The sequence below is a fragment of the Coloeus monedula genome, assembly GCF_965178545.1.
Source record: "Coloeus monedula genome assembly, chromosome: 28".
Taxonomy (NCBI): Eukaryota; Metazoa; Chordata; class Aves; order Passeriformes; family Corvidae; genus Coloeus; species Coloeus monedula.
The window spans coordinates 2,027,160-2,051,566 of NC_138808.1; the positions used below are offsets into that span (position 1 = coordinate 2,027,160).

The following is a 24,407-nucleotide window of genomic DNA, read 5'->3' on the forward strand; positions in this document are numbered from 1 at the left end:
GCGGCTCCTCCCCTCGGTGCCGAATCTCCAGGCCTGGGTGGTGTCAGCACAACAGTTTGGGACAAACCTTGGCCTCCAAAACTTCAGAGTTTGGTGTCCGAAGGCCCAACCAATGCAGGGAGCTACTTAAGACGACGATTTTTTGGGATAACTGATTTTTTGTGGGGAAGAGCAGAGACGGAGCCGTTTGGCTGGCGGGAAAGCCGCGACACCGAACACAGACCCATGCAGAAGTTTTGTTCGAGAGGAACGGAAAAGACGAACGAACTAAACGAGCCCGAAGGAACTAAACCCAGCTCCCGGGGGTGAAAATACCGACAGTCCACTGGCTTTGGGTGCAGCACTCTCCTAGAGCAGAGCCCTCAGCTTTGGTCGTGCTCGGCCTCCCCCACCCCTGTCAGGCGCGCTCGGCGGAGCCGCGCTTGGCGTGGGCCGGCGCGGAGCCCTCACCTCGCAGGTTCCTGAGGAGCAGCTTCAGCTTCTGCGGCTCCGAGATCCTCCTGCGCAGGAGGTCGGCGCGGGGGTGGCCCTGGGCGCAGTGGTCGCTCTGCAGCAGGTGGAACAGGCTGGCCATGTTGGGCCCGATCTTCTCCATCAGGCTGTCCTTGATGGTGCTCACGGTCTCGTCGTCGCACTCCAGCAGGCTCCTCACCAGTTTGTTGTAATACCTGCGGCAGAGGGACCCCGTTAGCCCCACGGTGTCACCGAGCCAGGTGACAGAACCACGAGAATCAGGATCCTTAACTCATCCAGGGCAGGTTTGGAGTTGATTTCTGGCGGTGTTGTCACGGAATTTTTAGGGTTGGGAAAGGCCTCCAAGACCAAGCCCAACCTTGCTGTCACTGCATCCAAGCAGCTTGGGCGTGGCAGTGCTGTTCCCCTGGTACAGGGAAGGAAAACCATTGCCCAAATTCGGGTTGAATTGCCCTAAATGAGCAGCTGCCGCAGCTGTGGGAGGCGAGGGAGTGGGCACAGTGGGTTTGGAGTGATCCTGGTGGACCCGGAAGGGAAAAACGAGGAGCTGAGAGATGCAGAAATGGGATAAGAGTGTGTTTAACTCTCTGCTAAACACCAGAGTTCCTGGAGCTTTGGGAAGGGAAATAATTCGTGTTCCTGACAGATCCCTGCCGGGATCCCAGCCTGGCCTGGCCTCTGCTCCGAGCAGAACTGTGTCAGATCCATCCCTGTGGCACCATTCCCCCTTTTCCCTCTCCCTCCTTTCCCTGCACAGCCCTTACAAGCTGTAAGCTCCCAGAAGAGGGAGAAGCAGCTCAGTCCCAGCCTGGCAGATCCACGGATTCCCCTGGGACACATCTTTACGACACACAATCCATTGTCACTTCCAAGCCCACCACGAATGAAATCCCAAGCGAGGCTTCCCCTGCCCCTCTCCAGCTGCACCTTCCCCTTCCAGCAGCCCTGGGCACAAATTCCTTGTTCCAGGAGCAGCCAGGAAATGGTGCTGCTCTGCATTCCCAGCCCTGCTGAGGATTCCTAAAAGGAAAGCTCCTTCCCGGGCCCCAGCACAGCCCCAGCAGCACGGCTGGGAGAGCACCCGGCACCTCACTGCCCCAGGGAACATCTTCTCAGGGAGAGAAAGTTGGGAAAAAGAGTGGCAGTCCCACGTTTGCCGGGATTTCTGCCTGAAAGGACGTCGGGGAACTTATTTTAAGCACTTTAAGGTCACGGTGACATTTTTCCACAGGAGCAGAGAGGAGAATAACCTGCAGGTGGAGGAGGGGAAGGAAGAGGGAAATGAGAGTTCCCATTCAAAGTCCTTTCCCAACTCTCAGCTCTGCCCTTTGGAGCAGCCAGGGGAGGTCAGGTGAGGTCAAAGTCTGAGCTGCACAAAAGGACCAGGCTCTGGCTCGCTGTGAGCCCGGCTCAGCAGGGCTGGGAGCGAGGTCTGAAGTGCTGATGAGCAAAGCTGAGCCAGCCACACACCCAGCTTAAACCAGGGCCAGACACAGAGCCCATCCAGCCCCGCGGTTTCCAGGCTGGAGCTGCACTCGGACACTTTCCCAGAGCCCGCCGGGAGCTGGGCTGTGACCAGAGCTTTTCCTCCCCTGCTGCTCCTGCCTCGAGATTAAATCACAGGAAGATGCAATGACCTTTAACTACTTCCCCTCAGGCCCAGGCCAAGTGACACATTATGATCCCGCAGCTCTGCTGGGCCAGGGGCTGGGAAAGCAGGATGCTTCAGGAGCCCTCTGTAAACTGGGAGCTGGGAAAGCAGGATGCTTCAGGAGCCCACTGTAAACTGGGATCTGGGAAAGCAGGATGCTTCAGGAGCCCTCTGTAAACTGGGATCTGGGAAAGCAGGATGCTTCAGGAGCCCACTGTAAACTGGGATCTGGGAAAGCAGGATGCTTCAGGAGCCCACTGTAAACTGGGATCTGGGAAAGCAGGATGCTTCAGGAGCCCTCTGTAAACTGGGATCTGGGAAAGCAGGATGCTTCAGGAGCCCTCTGTAAACTGGGATCTGGGAAAGCAGGATGCTTCAGGAGCCCTCTGTAAACTGGGATCTGGGAAAGCAGGATGCTTCAGGAGCCCACTGTAAACTGGGAGCTGGGAAAGCAGGATGCTTCGGGAGCCCTCAGCATAAACTGGGAGCTGGGAAAGCAGGATGCTTCGGGAGCCCTCAGCTCGGAGCTGGGAAATCCTGCTGCCTTTGTTCCTCACCGTGTCACAATATCCCCTGCCTCGGGCTGGGGAAGGAGTTCTCCCGCCTTGGGACAGAGCTCCAGGGCTTGGTCCTCTCAGAGGAGCATCCCCAGCACTGCCCGGGTGTCCCCATGTCCCCCTCCGAGGCTGTTTCACTCCACAATCCATCAGTTCAACCTGGGAATGTCACAGAGCTGCCTGCTCCTCTCCCAGTCCTCTTCCCAGTTTCCTTGGGGGAAGAGGCAAAAGACACACGGGTTTCATTTTTACCTTCCCCCAGTATAATTTTGCCTTCCCACAGGTGCCGTTTGCTGGATAGACAAGAAAAATTTTCTCCATCTACAGCAGAGTTTTCTGCAACAGGAAATGGATTTCCATGATCCTTGTGGGTCCCTTCCAGCTCTGGATATTCTGGGATTCTTGGAATAAATTTCTGCTGGTCGATACAACATAAAATATATTTAGCACCTGCAAACCTGTCCCGGGACAGGTCTGGAGGTCTGGGATGCTTCTGGATCCAGTCAAAGCCATCCCAGAGGAGCCGAGGCTTTGGCCACAGCCAACCCCAGTCCCAGAGCAGCCGGCTCTGTTTGCACTCCAGTCCTGGAGCTTATTTACTCCAACTGCTCCAAAAGGTCCCTTTTATCCCAATCACAAGACTCAGCACTGATTGTTCCAGGATTTGGAGGAAGAAATCCCTGCCCTTGCAGCGTGACTGCGCAGACTGCGGCAGCTCCTGAAGCCTCCGTGTCCCCTTGTCCTTGGAGGACGGGGACAGGGCAGTCCCTGCTCAGAGCAAGGTGCCAGGCAGCAGTGTGACATCCCTGTCCCTGCAGGCAGGAGGAACAGAAGACAGCCCCAAACCAGACCAGGGAGAGCCCCAGAAATGAGAAACACTGGATGGTGGCACAGCAGGGTTATACCGGGTCGGCTTTGCTGGTTCCTTTGGCTCTTCCTGGGTTTTTGTAGCAGTTTGGTGACTTGGAGGACAAGGACTCATTTTCCAGGTGCCACATAAATGCCAGGAAGGGGATGGCTGTGGTGTGGGAATGAGGTGGCAATGGATGGAGAAGGCCAGGCTGGACAGAGCTCTGAGCAAGCTGGGACAGTGGGAGGTGTCCCTGTCCTTGGCAGGGATGAGATGGGGTTTAAGGTCCCTCCCGACCCAACCCATTCCATGATTCCATGGTTCTCTGAGCAGCTCTGAAGTGCTCAATGTGCCAGAGATGCTGAATTAATCAACCTGATTTGGGATCATTGACCATCGTACTGCACTCAGACCACAAAAATTAACATTTAAACAAACTCCTGCCTTTGGAGTAAGGGATGTGTGGTTCATTTAATGACCCTCCTCTGGAGATGCTTTTAAATGTATTTCCCCAAAAGAGAAATTAATGTATTTCCCCAAAAGAGAAGGGAAAATGATGCTAAACTGAGCAGGGTTTGAAGAGGCAGAGAGCTTTACTGGGCAAAGCTGTTTTAGGACCTCAGCCCCTCTCCTTCCTGCCTCTGCGACTCCCATTCCCGATATTCCAAGGAAAGCCCCACGTACCGGTTCGAGAACTGGTTTGGGAGCTGCACCACCTCGGTGATGGCCTCGGGGTTGCGTTTGGCGATGCCGCACATGTCCAGCTTGCTGTAGCACTCCTCCTGCACCTCGGAGATCATCCTCTGGAACGTGGAGCACCTGCGGATGGCCAGGAACACCTTGGACGTCACCCCGTTGGCGATGCACTTCAGGCTTTCCTTCACAAAAGCTTTTCCCTGCAAACGGAAGGAAAAACACCTCAAACTGCACCGGAATTCCAGGGAATCCAACAGCAGGGGAATTCAGTTATGGATACTCCACCAGGTCTGGCTGCGTTAATTACCCTCCTGTAATTACAGGGAGTCCCTTCCCAGCACGGCAGGAAATGGGACTTGAATTTCCCAATTACTGCAGAGCTCTCTCCCAGAGCAGTTGGGATGAACCGAGCTCCTATTCCCAAAAGATTTAGGCAGTGGGAATCTTCGACCTGGGAATGCCAGGACCAGGGATGGGCCAGTTCTGCCCCACCGACCGATTTAATTTAATGCCAGTGCTTTAACACATCTGCTTCCGACCTCGAGAGCCTTTAGGAGCTTTTAAATTTCTCCTTGGGTTCGGGAGCACAGGGAACAAGGAGCTGTGCGAATTTTGGGAAGAAGGCACAGAGGAAAAGGGCTCTGGCAGGGCACAGCCCTCCAGTACGATCCCCTTTATTCTCCCCGCAGCCCCGGAGAGGCCGATCTGGCCGCGTGTTCCCGGACCCAAACGCTTCCAGCTCCCAGCCCAGCCCTGTGCCAGGTCACACAGGCAGGAGATTTATTTTGTCAGGACAACGTTTCTATTTCCTCCTGGAGAGGAAACCTCGCTCTCCGCCCCACAGAACCCTCCTTGCCAAGTCCTCACACGGAGCAGGGAGCGGGTGGAAAAAGAGCCCTGGAGGATGCGTTTGGAGCCAAAAATGGGGGCTGAGCGGAGCAGCTGAGCAGCAGGAAGGGCTGCAGGGAGGGAAGGGTTAATCCTGCCCAAAGCAGAGCTTAAATTAAGGCAGGCATTGAGCGGAGCTCTTAGCACGTGCTTTAGAACCCGCAGGGCTTGGCGGGGGCATGAAAAGACGGCTCCGATTTATTCTCGGCCGGGTTTTATTCCTGGCCGGGTTTGATTCTGGGCCGGGTTTGATTCTGGGCCGGGTTTTATTCTGGGCCGGGTTTGATTCTGGGCCGGGTTTTATTCCCGTCCCCTTTGTGCCCGGGCTGTACCTGAGTGTCGAATTTAGCAGCGCTGTAGAGGAAGGACTTGCAGATGTCGTACATCCCGTCCGTGTCGCACGTGGAGTTCTCCAGGCAGGCGAAGGCGCCGCAGCCCACCTGGAGCGCGCTGTTGAGGCACCGAACCACCTCGGCTGCGGGCAGAGAGGCACGGGAATGTCAGCACATGGATACGGATCCCAGCCCGCAGCCAAATCTTTCTGGGAAAGTCAGGCTGGGCTCAGACGAGCTGGAGGAGGGTGAGGCAGAGAGGGCAAAGGCACTGCCCAAGGGAAGATGTTCCAAAATCTGCCGTGGAGCCAGGCTGGGAGAGCTGGGGGTGCTCACCTGGAGAAGAGAAGGCTCCAGGGAGAGCTCAGAGCCCCTTGCAGGGCCTAAAAGCGGATTGTAAAAAAGTGGGAGAGTGACTTTTTCTATACACAGTGATAGAATAACTGGGAAAGGTTTTATGCTAAAAAAGGAGAGATTTAGGTTCGATATTAGGGAGAAATTCTTTACTTGGAAGGCAGTGAGGCCCTGGCACAGGGTGCCCAGAGAGGCTGGGGATTCCTCATCCCTGGAAGTGTCCAAGGCCAGGTTGGAGCAGCCTGGGATAGTGGAAGGTGTCCCTGCCCACGGCAGGGGTGGGATGGGAAGGGACGGGATGAGCTTTAAAGTCCCTTCCAACCCAAACCATTCCAGGATTCTATAATTCCACAATCCCAGCATTCTACAACTCCGGGATTCTCTGAACTGAAGACACGACCGGCACCCCAAGGAACAGAAACTCCCACTACCAAACCCCTCGAGGGTCACCCATGGGCGAAAAGAGGCAACACCTGAGAGTCCTTGCTCAGATGGAGACCCAAATGTCCATCCCAACCCAGTTCGGACTGCAGGCATCTACATCTTTATCCCAACTCCCTCTAAAGAAGGAGGAGGGATGAGGATGGGCCCATGGAAAGCTCTGGGTGCCGAGGTCTCTTCCATGGTCTTTGTCCAACAGGAGCAGCCAGGCAGCACCTGGCTCTCAAAACCATTCCGAAAATGAGATTGAAGCGATGGCAAATGCCAACAAGTTGCAGGAAATTGCATTTCTTTTGAGGTATTTGTGCCTTTCTGAAAAGCCTGAATTACCTGCAAATGAGATTTTAGCTTGGGAGTCAATTTTTAGTACTCCAAAGGACTCGATTCAGCAGCTTGGTGCTAAAACTGCCCCCGGAGTAGCCAGAAAAGGTCATTTTTGCTGTAGATTCGGGAGATTTGGGCAGAGAAAGTTCAGGTAATGGAGCTGCCGGGGGTAATGAAAAGCCCGGAGGCAGCGGTTGGTCTGAGCACGAGGGGTATCCATGTCATCCCGGCTTTCTCCGAGCAGATCCAGAGCATTTTAACAATGAATCAGCAGAATTGCCACATGATTGCCCTGAAATTAGCCGGGATTAACCTTTCAGGCTGAGCCGAACATCTGTCCCCTCCCGTGCCTGGGCAAGGCACGTTCATTGCTTGTGCAGCTCATGTTACCAGACATTCTCGGGGAAGAAATGCAAACCCGGGGTCCCCCCTCCAGCCCCGAGCTGTGGGAAAAGCCAGGCTTTACTGGGAGAGAGCACACCTCACCCAGAGCCGAGCTGCACCTTCAAGATAATTCCTTACAACCGGGATTTTTCCCGAAAAAAAGGAGAAATAATATTAAAAAAAAAAAAAATTTCAAAAATCACCCAGTTAACCCCTCGTCGTTCCGCGCTCTTGCTGACGTGCCTGAAGGGAGGAATATTTGGTAATTCATCCCCTCCCCGCCTCGCAACCTCCCCGCAGCACGAGCCAGCCCCGTAATTAGCTTTCCACAGGTTCAAATTAGAACTTCGCTCGCAGCAGGCTCGGCGTGCGCGGAGCTTTTATTGTTTTAGGCACGGTGCGAGAGGGAGACCCCACGTTTCTATAGCAACCCAATACAAAAGCAAAGCGAGCGAACACCCCGCTCCAGCGCTGCAGAGCCTTGCGGATCTAAAATAAGGCAGCTGTTAATGAGCTCCAAAGCAGAGCCTTCATCTCTTTGCAGCGCGCTTTAAGGCAGGTTTTTAATTCCCATTGTTCCAGACAATGTCTCCAAGTTATCTCAGCGGCAAAGTCGCGACATCCAGCGCTGACCCGCCAGCATTTTTTTTTTTTTTTTCTCTCCACTGTGGAAGCGAGTTTGTTAAATGTCACAAATGTATTTTTCTGTCCCAGCTGACCGACAGCGATCGGTTTGTGACAATCGCAGCGAGCAGGGGACAGTTTCTAGGTTACTGCATTCTTCCAAGTGGCGGCTCTGGCTGCCCCTCTCGGAGCAGACAGATGTTCACAGAACAATGGCTCAGTCCCAGCGCCGCGCATTTTATCAACTTCCTAAAAAGCAAGGGATTTAACACCAAAGTAGCGCTGCGATCGGGGGAGGGAGAGGGAGGCATGCAAGCAGGGAAATAAAAATGATTAAAAGTGCCCGGAACTCATCGAGGAGCTGGGGGAGGAGGGGAGAGCCGGGACTGCATCCCCACAGCGCTTCCCTGCCCCAGCTCCTACAGGAGATTCCTGCTCCAGCTCTGCACCAGCAGCTCCTGCCAGCCCTGAAAGGAACATTTGTGCTGCCAGCCGGTAAGTTTATAAGGGAAAAAACAAGGAAAAAAAAAAAAAGAAAAAGAAGAAGAAAAATCAGCAGCAGAGAAATCGGAGACAGTTTAAGGCATCGGGGCTCCGGCTCCGAGCCCTCCTCGCTGGCGTTACCTGAGTTCTGGGCTGCCACCCGCGCTTTCCTGGGGCTCACAGAGTCATTCTGCTCAGCTTCGTAGGATGCGGATGCACTGATCAGCAGCAGCAGGAGAAAACCAGACTTTAGGAGCATTCTCTGACAAGTTTCCGCTAAGTGTGGGGTTGGGTTGGGTTTGGTTTTTTTTTTTTTCTTTTTTTGGGTGGCTTGGGTTTCCCCCCCCCTTTTTTTTTTTTTCCCTTTTTTTTTTTTTTTTTTTTTTTTTTTTTTTTTTTTGGGATGTGTGCGCCTCTCCTCTTCCACTCCGGCTTGAGCGAAGATGTGGAGCTGGATACGCGCTCGCTGGGAGGGAGGGAGGGAGGGAGGGAGGGAGGGAGGGAGCGAGGGAGGATCCTGGCGAGCCCGGGGATGAGCGCAGGGATGTGCGGAGGATCCGGGTGGCCTCTCTGGCTCCTGCTCGCTGGGGGACCGCGAGCAGCGAGGGTTTTATAGCCGCCCTTATCGGTCCCCCCCGGGCTGCGGAGCCAATCGGCGGCGCTGGGCAGAGCCAGGGGAGGACTGGACTCATTCAAGCCCCACAAAACTGCAACTTCACAGGAAGGATATTTTCCAGCCCATTAAAAAGTACCTGCCAAACAACAATGAGCGAAAAGTTCATCCTTGGAGGAGCGGTGGGAAAGGGAGGGGAGGGGGGGAGGCTTCTTATGGATGATGGAGCTCGAGGAAACGACAGCGCCGACCTGAAGCTCCCCCGCCCCACAAGAAAATCACCTGCCCTTTGGGAAAAGCTGCTCCCCATCCGTCCGGGAGCGATCCCGGGGTCAGGGCGGCTCGGGAGGGGGAAGGGGCGGCTCTAGGGGGGGGGGGGCTCGGGATGGAGCTGGCAGGGATCCCTCTCGCTCCTGCCCCGGCGCTCACCTTTCCCTGCGTTCCCTGTTCATCGCCTCCCTCCTGCCCCGGCACGTGTGAGCCCCGGGACTCATCCCTGCCCCTCACGTAGGCACATGCAAATCCCCTCCCTGCCCCGAACCTCGCCGGCTGCCTCCTTATCTCCCCTCACCTGCACGATTCCCTCCATAAAATCAGGAATTCAAACCTCAGCCTCGCTTTTGCTGCGTCCCCAAACCCAGTTTTTAGGTGTTTCGTGGTTTTCCTCATCCCCCCTCTCCCTGCTCCAAACTCAATCCTGTTTTTCAGATTTCATAACGGGAGGAGGCACCCTAATGTCTGATTTAATCTCGGTTTTAATGGGCACGTAACGAGGATTAACACGCCGGAGAACTGATTGTCCCGGATCCCAGAGACAATTTCAAGCTCTGGGTGTTTCAGGGATGAAAGAAGAGCAGGGCTGTTCAGCCTTCGAGCTGAAAGGAAATGGGGAAAGGTGCGCCGAGAAAGATTTCCAGAGAAAAAGTTACAAGTTCCTGCAGCTCGGAATAAACCCGAGGATTTAGAGATCAGGTCTGGCTGATCTGAGCTGAGCTAGTTCAGATCCTGAGCATGCTTGGGGCTCCCTCTGCCAGCCCCAGGATCTTTTCTGGGAAGGGAAGGGCTCTCAGCTCGGTGGTGCCAGGCAAGGAAATGCAGCTTGGATGGATCCGTGGATCCACCCAGGTACAGAATTCCCCTTTGGCGAACGATTCCACAGATCCCACTCAAGTGGAGGTGCAAACCCCTCACTTTGGGGCATTTGTTCGGGTTCGTGGCAGCGGGATTTAAAAGGCGATAAGGAAGAATTTAAAGAGGAGCAGAGGAGGCTCTTCCCACGGAGCTCCAGAAGCTGTGCCCACTGCTTTTCCTCATTCCTGCCTTCTTTTCCCTGGGAAAACGGGGCCACTCTGGATCCTGCCCATCCCTGCCTCTGATCTCTCCCAGGAAGGCGCTGCCAGCCCAGTTTGGGCAGCGCTGCCCCATTCCCGGTGCTGTCGGCTCCCTTTGGAATGGGAACAGGAGCGAGGCTGTGCTCCTGCCTGGGGTCACAGGAACAGCTGTGCCAGATGTTCCAAGAGCGCTCCAAAAGCCCTGAAACAGGAGGGTTTCGGGTTTCGGGTTTCGGCTCCGGTTTGGGACACGGAGCCAAATTCATTAAATAAAGAAAAAAAAAAAATCAAGAAAAAGAAGCAGCAGCCCCGCAAAGTGTTGTGGTTTCTCCACTTCAGAGCCCCGGTCCAGTTTGGAAGCGAGAATAATCCCAGAGGGTTTGATCCTGATTAAATCAAAAGCAACTCTGGCAGCGACTTCAATGGGGGATGAATCACGGCTGCACCGCCGTCCTCTCCGGAGGGGAAGCGTTGCATTTTCCACACAATTGGATTGCAAACTCCCAGCGCCATCCCTCCACCCCTTCACCCCCAAGGTGAACATTCCCACTTGGCTTTTTCGGCTTTTCCAGCTGCGCTTTGAGGAGGCTGCACACCCAGGCAGGTTGTGCTGGCCCTCCGAGCACGTCCACATCCAGCTGGGAATCCAAGCGCAGGGAGGAATTAACACCAAGTTAATTATTCCAGCACGTTTTCTGTTCTTTCTCGGGCCATTTTTCCAGGGATTTGCTCCGTCAGGGCCATATTTGGTGTTTGTACCTGCTGCGTATTTTAACCACAGGCAGCAGAAGCAGGAGGTTGGTGAGGCTCAGTTTGGGGTCACGGGCACAGTGACCCCGTGAGGGGTGTAGGACCAGAACACAAATATCAAAACACCTGGAAAACCCTATGGAGGCTCCAAAAAGACCCTGTGGAGGCAGAACTTTTATTATTTTGCTTTAAAAGAGTGGGGGGATGATCTCAGGGGTGAGGGACCTGCTCTGAGACGCTGTCAGATTTGGCAGGGGGCTCGTACAAGCAAATTTCTCGGAGTCCTGCAGCACCAGAGCACAATTGCTTTATTTCTTTTACATAGCGAAGGCAGCAAAGGCTCGAAATTCCTTGGAAACTTCCATTCTGGCCTCGCTGTGGGATTTCCGAGGAGTCTGGTGGCAGAGGAGCTTGGCTTCAATCCTGTACCAGGTTTTAAAGGGAAAAAGGAACAGCCAGGTGGAATCACTGCCCCAAAAGCAGTGGTTTGCCCATTCCAGGGCCATGACCTTAAAACTGTTGTTGGAAGGTTTAGGGATGCAAGAACGCCCATTATGGGAAAAGGTTTTCCCTAAAAACCTTCCTCCCTCCTGCTCTACAGCCTTGGGAGCTCATAAAAAACCTCCCAAAAACCCCAAAATCAAAAGTTTCCCTGTTTGTTCCTAAAAGCTTGGCACAACGTGCTGGAAGATTTTCCCTGTGGCTTCCCTTACAGGTGAAATGCTGGAGGGTTTCTTTTCCTGGCGGGATCAGCAGAAAGAGAAAAAAGAAAGGCACTGTTAGCCCTGGGAGAATCATCCTCTCCTTCCCATTCCCAGGCAGCAGACCCTATTAAATTGCACAGCCCGGCCTTTTGTGTCGCTGCTCCTCTGTTCCCAAGGTGTTAAGATTTTTATCCAACCTCACTCACTCAAAAAAAAAAAAAAAAAAAAAAAAAAAAAAAATCGAGGGGGAGGAGAAAAGAAACGCGGAAAAAGAGAAAAGGGGACCCAAATCAGAGACCCCCCCGCGTTCTGCTCAGCTGCTCCTGGCTGGGACCCGCTGCGAGGGCGACCCCGCTTCCCTCCCATTGTGTAACTGGATCCCTTCCCACCTTTATCCCCCTTTTCCCAGCCGGGACCGCTCCGCTCCCTGCGCTCCGGAGGGACGTGAGCAACTGCAGCACCTCGGGAGCGAGCGGCGCTGCGCTGCCCGGCCCTGCACGTCCTGCCCGGCTGCGAACCAGCATTCCCTGATCCCTCCCTTCCCAGAAAACCAATATTCCCTGATCCCTCCCTTCCCAGCGAACCAACATTCCCTGATCCCTCCTAGCCATCCGCCCTGCCCGGCTGCTTCCCAGCGAACCATCCCTAATTCCCTAGTCCTTCCCAGCAAACCAACATTCCCGGCTCCTTCCCTTCCCTTCCCAGAGAACCAACATTCCCGGCTCCTTCCCAGCTCCCCGAGCTCCCCTCGCCGCCCCTGCTCCGCCGACACCTCGGCACCCAGGGCCGGGCTCACCCCACCCTTCCCCGGCGGCTCCCGGCACCGCAAAGGGGCGGCACGGGACCCCAGAGGGGACCCGGGGTGTCACGGGATGGTTTGGCCGGGAAGAGACCTCAAGGACCATCCCATTCCACCGCCCTCCACCAGCCCAGGCTGCTCCAAGTCCCCTCCAGCCTTGCCAGGGATGGGGAATCCACAACTTCTCCGGGCTTGCATGGAGCAGGACCCGTGCCCAGCAGGGCGAGGCGATTCCTCCTCATTGTGATTTTAAGGTGTTCCCAACCTCCTGGGAAGCACTCCAGGATTTTCAGGGATCAAACCTGGCTGTGTGGAGGCCCTGGCCCGCGGCCAGCCGCCCTCGCAGCCCGCTGGACCAGCTCCCCGGCAGGTGCACATTAAGCCCGACCACGGAATTCCATCCCCTCCTCCCTCCCCGCCATGGCTCCGGCGCGTCCCCGCACGCTGCCGGGATGCGATTCCTCATCCCGGGGCTGGGAACCGGCGGCAGCTGCAATCACCCCGACAGGAGAAAAGCAAAGTAAGGGAGAGGCCGAGCAGAGCCTTTAATTTGCTCAGCCCGGGTGAGTAACCCCGGCTGCACCGGGGCAGCGGTGTCAGAACTTGTTCCAGAGGCAGGATGCAATTTAGGAGTTACCTGGGAGTCTGCCCCGGCAGAGCCACTTGGATCTGGCTACAGGCGCCACAAACCTGGAGCAAAAAAATTATTAAAAGGGATTTAATATCTCAGCTTTAGGTGCAGGAAGTCAGGGTGGGTTTAATTGTGGCCGCGGTGAAGCTGCAATTGTTCAGTGCCCAGTAGAAGGCGGCGATTATCGGCAGGACGAGGGGAAACGGCCTCAGGCCGGGCATGGGGAGGGTGAGGCTGGACACCAGTGGGAATTTCTGCACGGAAAGGGTTAAATATAGGATAGAGCTGCCCAGGGAGGTTTGGAGTCCCCATCCCTGGAGGTGTCCAAGGACGTGGCACTCAGGGCTCTGGGCTGGATCAGCCACAGCCTGGACTCGATGATCCTGGAGGGCTTTTCCAGCCTCAGCGATTCCATGAATTTTTGTCTTCTGCTGTGCTCGAGTGAACTGGCAACACAAACGAAGGCAAAGAAAAGGATTTCTTTATTATTGCCATTGATTGGCTTCACACAATTTGATTTTCTTTAAATAACAGGAATCCCTTGTTTCAGTCCCTTTCCACCGGGCTTGTTCTGCATCTTGTAGCTGCAGTGCCTGATGGAAAGTGATTGCTAATAATAACCTGGAATTCCTCCTAATCCCGGGCTGGAAATCCCACGGCCTGTTCCGATGGGATTTTGATTCAAACCAAATGTGCCTCATGGAGGAGACGCATCAGGAACTTTCAGCACTCGGCTCCTGCTACCTCAGCACTGCAAACGCTCCTCTGAGGAGGGGGAAGATCCTCCAAAGGCACTGCTGGAAGCTTCACTCCACGCTGAGCAAGCGTGGGGATCGCTGGCTTGGACTGGGTTTGTCCCTGGGAAACGGAGCCAGAGGGTTTTTAATCCTTCCCTGCAGCAGGTGGAGGTGCCAGCCCCATTTCCTGCCCCATTCCAGTCCCAGCCCCATTTCCTGCCCCATTCCCAACCCCAGCCCCAGTCCCTGCCCCAGCCTCATTCCCTGTCCCATTCCCAGCCCCATTCCCTGCCCCATTCCCAGTCCCATTCCTGTCCCATTCCCAGCCCCAGTCCCTGCCCCATTCCCTGCCCATTCCCATACCCAGCCCCATTTCCTGCCCCAAGGCAGCGTCCAAGGGGAGGAACAGCACCAGGACGTGGCCTGTGGAGGTGGGGAAGTGGCATTTCCAGAGGGAAAGAGTCTTTGGAGGTCACCCCACAGCCCGCTGAAGATTTTGGGGACAGAACTCCGGGATTTGCTCACAGGGACAGAGCTGCTCACATGAAGGAAAAGCAGGAAAAAGGATGAAGAGAGGGAGGAAGGCCCTCAGAATCCCAGAGTGAAAGGGGTGTTAAATATAGGAGAGAGCTGCCCAGGGAGGTTTGGAGTGGGACTCCCGTCCCACCTCCTTCCCAGCAGCTCCAAAATCTCCAGCAAGCCCCAGATTGGAGGGGCTCTGGGTAAACCCTTTCCTCAGGGACTCCCCCAAAGGAGTTTTCACCCCAGAGGACCCCCCGAAATCCCGGTATTTTCCTGCTCTGCTCCCGAGCCTGATGACGGCAGCAAATGATCTCCGGAGCTTCTTGCAAAGGCTTGCCTGAAGCAGGCAGAGGATCCCTCACGAGGGCAGCAAGGAACCCTCCAGAACAAAGATCTCGGCACATGAATATGGAGATTCTGCCTCCCCCTCATCCAAACGCAGCAGCCTCGGAGCGGATTTGCATCGGGAGCCTCCCAGCACCAACAGCTGTGAAATTGGTGTCATTTTTAAAGGTTAAAATAAACACGGCCCTTGCCTCGAGCTGCCGAGCATTTCTGTGCGGGACTCACGGCCGGAGCGTCCGCGGAGCGTGGATTCGCTGGCGTTGGATCCTCGGGAAGAGCGATGCCTTCAGGGGCTGCCTCCAAACAGACGGAACGAGGAGAATAAACGCGGTTCTGTCTCTTGAAGGGCCTCCAGGTGCATTCAGGGCACCCCCAGGGGCTACACCCACAAATGGACCGCGGGCTCACGGCTTTGCACACTTTTATGGGTTCGGTCCGTTTGCATATCGGGGTTAATCCTCCGATTACAGCTGCAGGTAATGAAGTCATTTACTCCGAGTTTGCTCCCCCCCAGCTCAGTGCTGTTTACATTTCTCGGGGCCTGGGGCCCTGAGGTGTCCTGGAGTCGCAGGCCTGGAGAGGAATCGTTTTGTCTGACCTTGATGCCACGGTGGTTTTTTGCCTTCTCTTTTCTGCACCTTGCATACATCGTTATACACCTTTAATACACCCTTTAGACACCTTTTATATACAGTTTATACACCTTTTCTACACCCTTTATTCACCTTTTCTACACCTTTTATACACCTTTTATGCACCCTTTGTACACTTTTTATACACCTTTTATGTACCCTTAATATACCTTTTATATACATTTTGGACACCTTTTATTCACCCTTTATACACCTTTTATTCACCCTTTACACACCTTTTCTACACCCTTTATGCACCCTTTATATATACCCTTTATACACCTTTTATATACATTTTAGACACCTTTTATACACCCTTTATACACCTTTTATTCACCTTTTATACACCTTTTCTACACCCTTTATGCACCTTTTATACACCTTTTGCACACCTTTTATAAACCCTTTTATATACATTTTAGACACCTTTTATATACAGTTTCTACACCTTTTCTACACCCTTTATGCACCCTTTATGCACCTTTTATAAACATTTTAGACACCTTTTATATACCCTTTATGCACCTTTTAGACACCTTTTCTACACCCTTTATGCACCCTTTACACACTTTTTATGCACCCTTTATGCACCCTTTATACACCTTTTCTACACCGTTTATGCACCTTTTATACACCTTTTATAAATCCTTTTATATACATTTTAGACACCTTTTGTATACAGTTTCTACACCTTTTCTACACCCTTTATGCACCCTTTGTACACTTTTTATACACCCTTTATACACTTTTTATACACCTTTTCTACACCCTTTATGCACCCTTTACACACCCTTTATGCACCCTTTACACACTTTTTATGCACCCTTTATGCAACCTTTATACACTTTTTATACACCCTTTATACACTTTTTATACACCCTTTATACACCTTTTCTACACCATTTATGCGCCTTTTATACACCTTTTATACACCTTTTATAAACCCTTTTATATACATTTAGACACCTTTTGTATACAGTTTCTACACCTTTTCGACACCCTTTATACACCTTTTCTACACCCTTTATACACCCTTTACACACTTTTTATGCACCCTTTATGCAACCTTTATACACTTTTTATACACCCTTTATACACCTTTTCTGCACCGTTTATGCACCTTTTATACACCTTTTATACACCTTTTATGCACCCTTTATACACTTTTTATACACCTTTTATGCACCCCACGCCCTCCTGAGGATCCGAGGTCCTCTCGGGAGCCCATCCTGGGAACTGGGACAGGCCCGTCCCGGCGGGAATTCCTCGGGATGGGGATATCGCGCTCCTCACTGCAGCGGCTCATTAGGGAGTCGTTGATAGATGCGCTAATCTGCAAGGGCTGTAAATCGGATACGCGATCTGTCGGCATTTTGGGTGCATTTCAGTGCATTTTGGTGCATTTTGGGTGCATTTTGGTGCATTTCCGTGCATTTCAGGGTGTGCATTTCGGGGTGTGCATTTCGGGGTGCATTTTGGTGCATCTTGGTGCATTTTGGGGGCATTTCAGTGAATTTCAGGTGCATTTTGGGTGCCTTTTAGTGAATTTTCGGTGCATTTCAGTGCATTTCGGGTGCATTTCGGGGTGCATTTCAGGTACATTTTGGGTGCATTTCAGGTGCACTTCAGTGCATTTTGGGTGCATTTTAGTGAATTTTGGGTGCATTTGAGGTGCATTTCAGTGCATTTCAGGTGCATTTCAGTGCATTTTGGTGCATTTCGGTGCATTTTTGGGGTGCATTTTAGTGCATTTTCCGGTGCATTTCAGTGCCTTTTGGGTGCATTTCGGTGCATTTTTGGGGTGCATTTTGGTGCATTTTCGGGGTGCATTTTAGTGCATTTTGGGGTGCACTTTGGTGCATTTTCGGGGTGCATTTCTGCGCACTCCACCTGGACAAAGCCGTGCACCTTTAAGGCTCCTTAAACAAACCCCGAGGTAAAACCCCCTTTTCCCTTAAACCGTGTCTGGTTCTTCATTTGAAGACCAGAGAAAGGCAACAGCCAGAACGGGAGAGCAGCAGCTGCGTGGAGGCTGCGCGGAGTCGAGAGCGACGCGCCGGAGAACGCGGCATCACAAACACATGGAAAACACAGAAGCCCAAATCCTAAAGCACCGAGCGCTTCCTCCTCTCCGCAGGCAGGGAAGAGCATTCCCAGCTCAGCACCAGGTGGGGAATGAGGCCGGCAGGAATCAGGTGGGATTCATTTCCATCGGCACAGCAGCTCCTTCAAAAGAAATCCCAAAAAGGAAAAAAAAAAGAGGGGAGGATGACACGGCAGCCTCCTCCCTCCACTCCCGAGAAATTCCCCTCGAACTTTTCCAGCCGCGCTGGGATTTGTTTGGCCAGGGGGGCGATCGGTGGTTTTTAATTCTATTAAAGTAACAGCTCACAGATTTGAGGTTGGTGTATGACATATTCTGGTTGCTGCATGGACAAAAAGCTGTTTGAGATGAGGATCCTTCTTTCCCCGGGATTTTTCAGGAGATGGAAAGATAATTCTCAGGGACTTTTAATTGCTGAGGCCTGAACAGCAGTGAGGAAAGAGGGGCTGAGTGAAGAGGGCATAAATAAAATATGGGCAGGAAACGGGAAAACTCCCCTGGGGATTATGGCCTGTGCCAGAGGGGGATGAAACCCCAGAACTGCAGCAGCTGAAGATCCCTGGAACTCATTGGATCTCCTGGATTTTGGGATAATCAAGGCACAGGTCACTGGGAGCTTCTTGTCCCAGTCCCCACCCGGAAATATCCCCAGGTGGCTCCTGCAGGAACCCAGACAGGGACTTTGAGAGGAGAATCGGGGAAGTTTCCCTATTTCCCTGAGTTTCCGCATCAGCGATTCAGCCGTTCTCCTGCTTTTAGGGCTCTGCAAAATCACAGAATTATAAAATCCTGGAATAATTTTGGTGGGAAAAGCCCATCCAGCCCCACCCCTGCCACGGTTGCTCCAATTCCACCAGCCCAGGTTTCCCAGTGCTGGTGTCAGAACCAAAACCGTCCCCTGTGCCCTTCCCAAACGAACTCAGCCGCCACAATTCCACTCCTTTTCCCTGGAAAATGTCAGGATTTCCCATTTATTGCTCTTCCTGGAGGGAAAGGCAGCAGCAGGCACCTCCAGCTGGTGCAGGTGGTGCCGTCCCTGCCCTGTGCCACCCCCAGTGTCCCGTTTGTCACACAGGGCCCAGAGCTGGGGCTGAGCATGGAGCTCCTCCCATTCCAGCTGGGAGGTGAAATCCCAGCGGGAATAGCCGGGAACTGCTTGTTCCCAGCCCTGCTCTGCTCCCATCTGCTGCTCTGGGTGCTGCACCCCGAGCTCAGGGCCCTGGATGAAATTCCACCGGTTCCAAGCCGATTTTTGTCCTTTTTATCCCCCCTTTTTTCCTCCCTGCACCCTCTTTTCGATGCAAACTGAACAGAAAATAGAGGAGGAAAAGGGGTTTTGGGAATATCTGACAGCTGCTCCCGGCTTTCCCTCGTGCAGGAACCAGAGCAGGGAAGAACGGGATTTTGGCTCAGACAGAAGAGCTGTTCCCATCCATTTTTTAGGAAAAGAGGCAGGAAAAGGTGTTCCCAAAGCAGCCAAAGGAGAGGCCTGGGGATGGGAGTGAAGGAAGGAACCTGAAATCCTGGGAGTGCATCAAACCAAAGGGAAAAGGATAAAGGACACTGGGGGTGACAGAGGATCTGAGCTGTCCTCTCCCTCCAAGGAGATTTTCTGTGCTTCCCAAGGGAATTTTCACCTCCAGCTGTTTTCCGACAGCTCCAGGGTGCACATTTTTAAAAGCAGGTTCTTCCTTTCTCACACCATTCCCTAAAAGCAGGAGGAGGGGAGGTTTTCTAGAGCAGAGTTTCAAATATTCCAACCGTGTCGAGGCAAATGGGTGAAGTTTTCGGGAGCTTGAGAAGGGGAAGGGAGAAGAGGTGGGATAACAGCAGCAATGCCAGAATCCTGGAATGGTTTTGGGAAGGGATCTTAAATCCCATCCAGTGCCACCCCTGCCATGGGCAGGGACACCTCCCACCACCCCAGGGTGCTCCAAGCCCCGCCCAGCCCGGCCTTGGGCACTTCCAGGGAATCCCAGGATCCATAATCTCCATTCATTTACTTTTCAGCAGCTGCCTCTGAAGAGCTGTAGGAGGACAGAGCCCTCTCCAGAGGGGACAATCCCTTTCCAGGGCCAGTGCCAGTGACTGGCAGCGCTTCATCCATGGAAAACCATTGCTTCGTGGTCCCAAATCCCAGATTTCTCTCCCAGACTGCGTCAGATGGGAAGGGAAAGGGGAACAGGCACACACTGATTGTTCCGACTGTCACTGATCCGGTGATCTCCAGCCTCAGGAATCCGCCTCTCCCAGGCCTCACACGAACTGGGAATTTGGCCCAACCCAAGCCACTGAACTGGGAGGGATTTGTGGTTTAGGACAGGACTTTGTCTGTCACAAACTCCTGAACACCAAGGGGGCTTTTTTTTTCCTGGGAAGCTCCACTGGTTTAGCTCCGAGATTTCATTTTGAATAGAAGGAGTTTTCGGAGGTCTTTTATCCCCAGGACACTTGGGAACACCTTTGGGGTGCCAGATTGGTAGAAAACAACCCCAAACCCACTCAGTTTAAACCCTACAGCACCTGCTCACCCCTCCCTGGATGCCAGAGACTCCATGGGGGAAGAAGTGGGACATCCAATATCCCACTTATGGGAAAAGCTTCCCCCGTGATTCACAATTCCCACCAGACACGGATCTGTGGGAATCCAGGCTTTGTTCATCCCTGTGCTCAAGGAAATTCCCATTTCTGCCCCGAGGAAGGAGCCGTTTCCTGCCAGCTGCCTTCCCACCACAGGCACCCGGGGGTGTCTCGGGATCCTCGGACACCCCACGGAGCCTCCAGAGCTGCTCCCTTCAACTCTGAATATTCCCGGCTGGAAAAATAATTTGAATTTCTGGTGATATTTAAAACAGGCTGGACAAAGCCTGAGGAAACTGAGAACCAACCTGTGCCAGAAAGGGTGGGCTGGTGGATTTGAGCATCGTTTTGTCCTTGCTCTTCCCATTCCACCTCACCTTTTGGCTGTTTTTTTGGGAATTCCCACTCTGCCCCCAGTTAAACCCAGTCCTTCCCTGCAGAAAGCCCTGGCAAGGTTGGAGATCTCAGTTGCTGTAGCAGGGAATTATCAAAGGTTGTCAAATCCAAACCACCAAACCCACCCCAAATCCAGGGAATTTCTCCCCCGTGGAGAGGAGCAGCTGCTGACCCACAGAATTTACTCTGGGAAGCGTCTGGCAACCCTGGAATTTCCTGATTTCCCAGCTCTTCCTATGGAGAACTTCTCATGGACGGGCATTTCCAGGTGTTAATTCCAGGGATTTCAGAGCCATGCCGGAAGCCTCCTGCTCACCGGAGAAAAGAGTAATGAGTGAAAATTGCTTAGATCTTTTCTAAAGGAAAATTTCCACTCGGAAATGCTTGCCAAGGTCTGGATTGGGGGCAGCAAATATCTCCTGGAGCTGCAGGATGAAGGCTGGCTAATTAACAGCGCTTAATTGCTGCCTGGAAGAACGGTGAGTACAAAAATGTAATTAAAGAGTCCAGTTCACAGAAAATGAGGATTTTTCCCCCTGGGGCAGGGATGATTTCGGGATCACTCTTGGAATAGCAGCGAGCAGTGAACAATAAGCAGGGGGAGGCAGGGAAATCGAGGCAGGAAGCTTTGGAGAATGCTCTGCTTCCAAAAATAGCCCCGAGTTTTGGTTATTTTTGGGCCCAGAGCCACCAGGCAGCAAAATCTGCACAATCATCCCCTCCAGCAGCGCCGGAGTCGGCGGCTTCTCGGGAATTAAAGTGCAAATTTGGGCAAGGATGCGAGGAATGCTGAGCTGGGAAGCAGGGAAAGGCCCTAATCCAGGCACAGAATCCCACCTAAATATATCCATGGACACCGGGAACAGCCCAGGGCAGCTCTGATCCCTCGGGGCAGCTCTGATCCCTCGGGGCAGCTCTGATCCCTCGGGAATCCTCCCTGCCTGCAGTGCTGGGTCCTGCCCCATCCACGCCCAAAGGAACGTGGAATTGGGGTGAAATCAGCCCTTTTCCATCCAAGCTGCCCAAACACCTCCAGGATTCCTTGGACTTTCCAGAGGCTCCAGGGATAAAATGAAAAGAATAAAATTCTGGCCTCAAATCACCTGTGATGGAGCCCAGGGATTTTTAGGGATGGGATTCACACAGGGATTTCCTGGAGCTCCGGGAGGGACTCAGCAGCCTGGGACAACCGAGAATGGGATGAGAGACACGGCCTGGGCTTCCCTGGATGATGGTTAAACACATTCCAGTGGCTGCTCCAAAGGATTTGCCCCGTTCCTGCCTTCCCATCCCTCCCCCCTTCGAGGCTCAGCTCCCTCGTTAGAGCTGCTGAACAGAGCAGCACTTGTCCCTCATCCCTCATCCCTCATCCCTCATCCCTCGTCCCTCATCCCTTGTCCCTCATCCCTCGTCCCTCATCCCTCATCCCTCGTCCCTCATCACCCTCCTGCCTCCAAAGGCAGCCTCAGCATCCCGGCAGCCCCGATCCCTTCCCAAATCCACCCAAATCACCTGCCCAGGAAAAGGCTCCTCGGCCGGGATTTTGGGAGGGTGGAACCCAGCAGTTCACACCTAAAACCACCCAGGAGCACGGCACGGCTGTGCCCAGCACCAGGAACTGCTGCAAAACCTATGGAATGACATCTCCCGGCTGTCTGCTCCCTGCTTTTTATGGGATGTGGATGAGGGATCACCAGGAATTCCCTTGGTTATCCCTCCATCCTCAGAAAACACTTCACACCCTCCCTTTCCCATGAAACACGAATTTATAACGAAATAAATTAAATCAGGGTTCCCCCAGCATGGTTATGGTGGGAAACAAGAAGCTCTGGACCAGACTGGGAATTCCTGGGCGAGAAAAGCCTCAAATCCAGCTTTTCCTGCACTTTCTGACGGAGCTGCCTGCAGCCTCTCGGGGATGTGTCAGAGCCCAGACAAATTCCTGGTGAACAAAGCACACAGAGCTGGAACCTGAGCTGTGTCCAAGGCTATTTCGGTCCCTTTGCGAGTTGTTCCTTTCAGGAAAAGATTCCTGTTCAAGAAACTCTGGTTTTTTAGGTGCCTACAAGAAAATTCCCGGCTCCCAAAAAGCTCCTCAGTGCCCGGGTTCTGCTGGATAAATCCAGCCCTTCTCACAGATGAACCTCAAAATGCATCTTCCGTGCATTTGACCTCCAAGAGCTCATTTTTTATAACCAAAAAAGGCCTGAGCAGGAGCTGCTGCTTTGAGATTTCCAGGAAATGGAGGCATCCAGAACATCAAAATTAATCTCCCCTTCCAATTAAGTGATTACAGAAATGCACACGAAGCAGCTGCTGAAACACACCTCGGCTGTGGGATGTGGGCAGCACAAGTTCCTGCTGAGCACGCAGGAAAATGGGATTGCCCCCAAATTTCAGGGGTTGCTTCAGCTTTGCCTTTTTAGTTCTCAAGAGGATAAACCCGAGAGAAGTTAATCTCAAGCACCCAGGGGAAAATCGGGGTGAACACAGGGGATTTTCACCCTCCATCCCTCAATTTACCCCATTAATGACAGCTCTCAAACTTTTTCCAGGGGGAAGCCTCTGTCCTCGCTGAAAACTGAGGGACAGATGCGATGGGAATAGGATGAGGATCCAGGACAGGCATCCTGACCCCAACAAGCAGATCCAAATCCTTTCCTGAGGGGTCAGCACAACCCCAGAGCCTCATTCCCAGTCCTTTCCATGTAACTGCTGCATCCCAGCCCTTCCAAAGCAGGAGCTGCTCTTTGGGATCCCAATTCCTGCTCTGCTTCCCCCCAGGCCCTCGTGGCAGCTCCGTGGAGCTCCAGCTGCCTCGGCCTTATCAACCCCAGAGGTGTTTAATGATCTGATAACAAAGTGGTGGCCTTGGCATCCTCGAACATTTTCCTCTTGGCACAGCTTTCCCAGAGGAGCTGGGGCTGCCCCTGGATCCCTGGCAGTGCCCAAGGCCAGGCTGGAGCACCCTGGGACAGTGGGAGGTGTCCCCGCCCAAGGCAGGGCTGGCACTGGATGGGATTTAAAATCCCTTCCAACCCCAGCCATTCCAGGATTCTCTGACAGGACCAACCCCTCCCAGCAGCACTTTTGTCCCAAAGCAGCCAAAATCTCGTCCTGGGTCAGCAGAGCCATGGGGAGCCCCAGGCCCCTGCTCCAGTTCGAAGCCTCTTTCCCGGGAGCAGGGCCAGGAACATCCCAAACTGGGAGCACACACTTGATACGAGCACCCTGATCAGCTCCAGCTCCAGCTCTGCACATCTTGGCTGGTTAAAAAAATAAAATCTGTCCAGAGAGTCCGTGGGGCTCCTTCCTGAGGGCCCAGTTCAGGGGGTCACTCACTCCGGGTGTGCTCAGCTCCGGTATCGTTGGAATAACAGAATCCTGGAATGGTTTGTGTTGGAAGGGACTTTAAAACTCATCCAGTCCCACCCCTGCCATGGGCAGGGACACCTCCCACTGTCCCAGGCTGCTCCAGCCTGGCCTTGGGCACTGCCAGGGATCCAGGGGCAGCCCCAGCTGCTCTGGGAATTCCATCCCAGCCCCTCCCCACTATCCCAGGGAGGAATTCCTTCCCAATATCCCACCTATCCCTGATCTCCTACACCACAAAACTGAGATTTTCAAGAAGTGCCTCCCTCCAGGCTGTGCCAGCAGCACCGGGAGTCCGGGAGTGCACCTGGGGCTACCACAAAATTCCTAAAGATCGATGGAAGAACACAAGAAGCTGTGGCTGCCCCATCCCTGGGAGCATCCAAGGCCAGGTTGGAGGGGGCTTGGAGCACCCTGGGATCGTGGGAGGTGTCCCTGCCCATGGCAGGGGTGGGATGGGATGAGCTTTAAGAGCCTTCCAAGCCAAACCATTCCAGGATTTTCTGGAAGCTCCGCGTGCAGCAGCGCGGGTTGAAGATTCCCCCCAGGGCACAGCAACACCTCCAGCAGGGCTGGAAGCGCCATCCCCTTCCCAAAACTCGGCTCCGGGCAGGGATCGGGATGCGAGTGAGCCGATTCCTCCCAATAGATGGCAGCAATGCCTGGAGCAGACAGGCCCCGCTCCAGCCCCGCAGGCGAGCTCCGGCCTCTGGAGCATCCCTGGGATGCAGCAGGGCCAGGATGAGCTGCCAGAGCCTTTGGAGCATCCCTGGGATGCAGCAGGGCCAGGATGAGCTGCCGGAGCCTTTGGAGCATCCCTGGGATGCAGAACG

The 24,407-nt window shown here is 53.6% G+C and overlaps 1 protein-coding gene across 1 annotated transcript; it reads right to left on the reverse strand.

The window, feature by feature from the left end:
* Positions 1–397: 397 nt before the first annotated feature.
* Positions 398–8,338, reverse strand: STC1 (stanniocalcin 1; the record flags this gene model as incomplete). The annotated part of the gene is made up of 4 exons (XM_082298395.1): positions 8,200–8,338; positions 5,449–5,591; positions 4,217–4,428; positions 398–668 (listed from the first exon to the last, which is right to left on the reverse strand). The coding sequence occupies exons 1-4, from the start codon at positions 8,315–8,317 to the stop codon at positions 398–400; spliced, it is 744 nt and encodes a 247-aa protein (XP_082154521.1). The 5' UTR covers positions 8,318–8,338.
* Between the last annotated feature and the right edge of the window lie 16,069 nt (positions 8,339–24,407).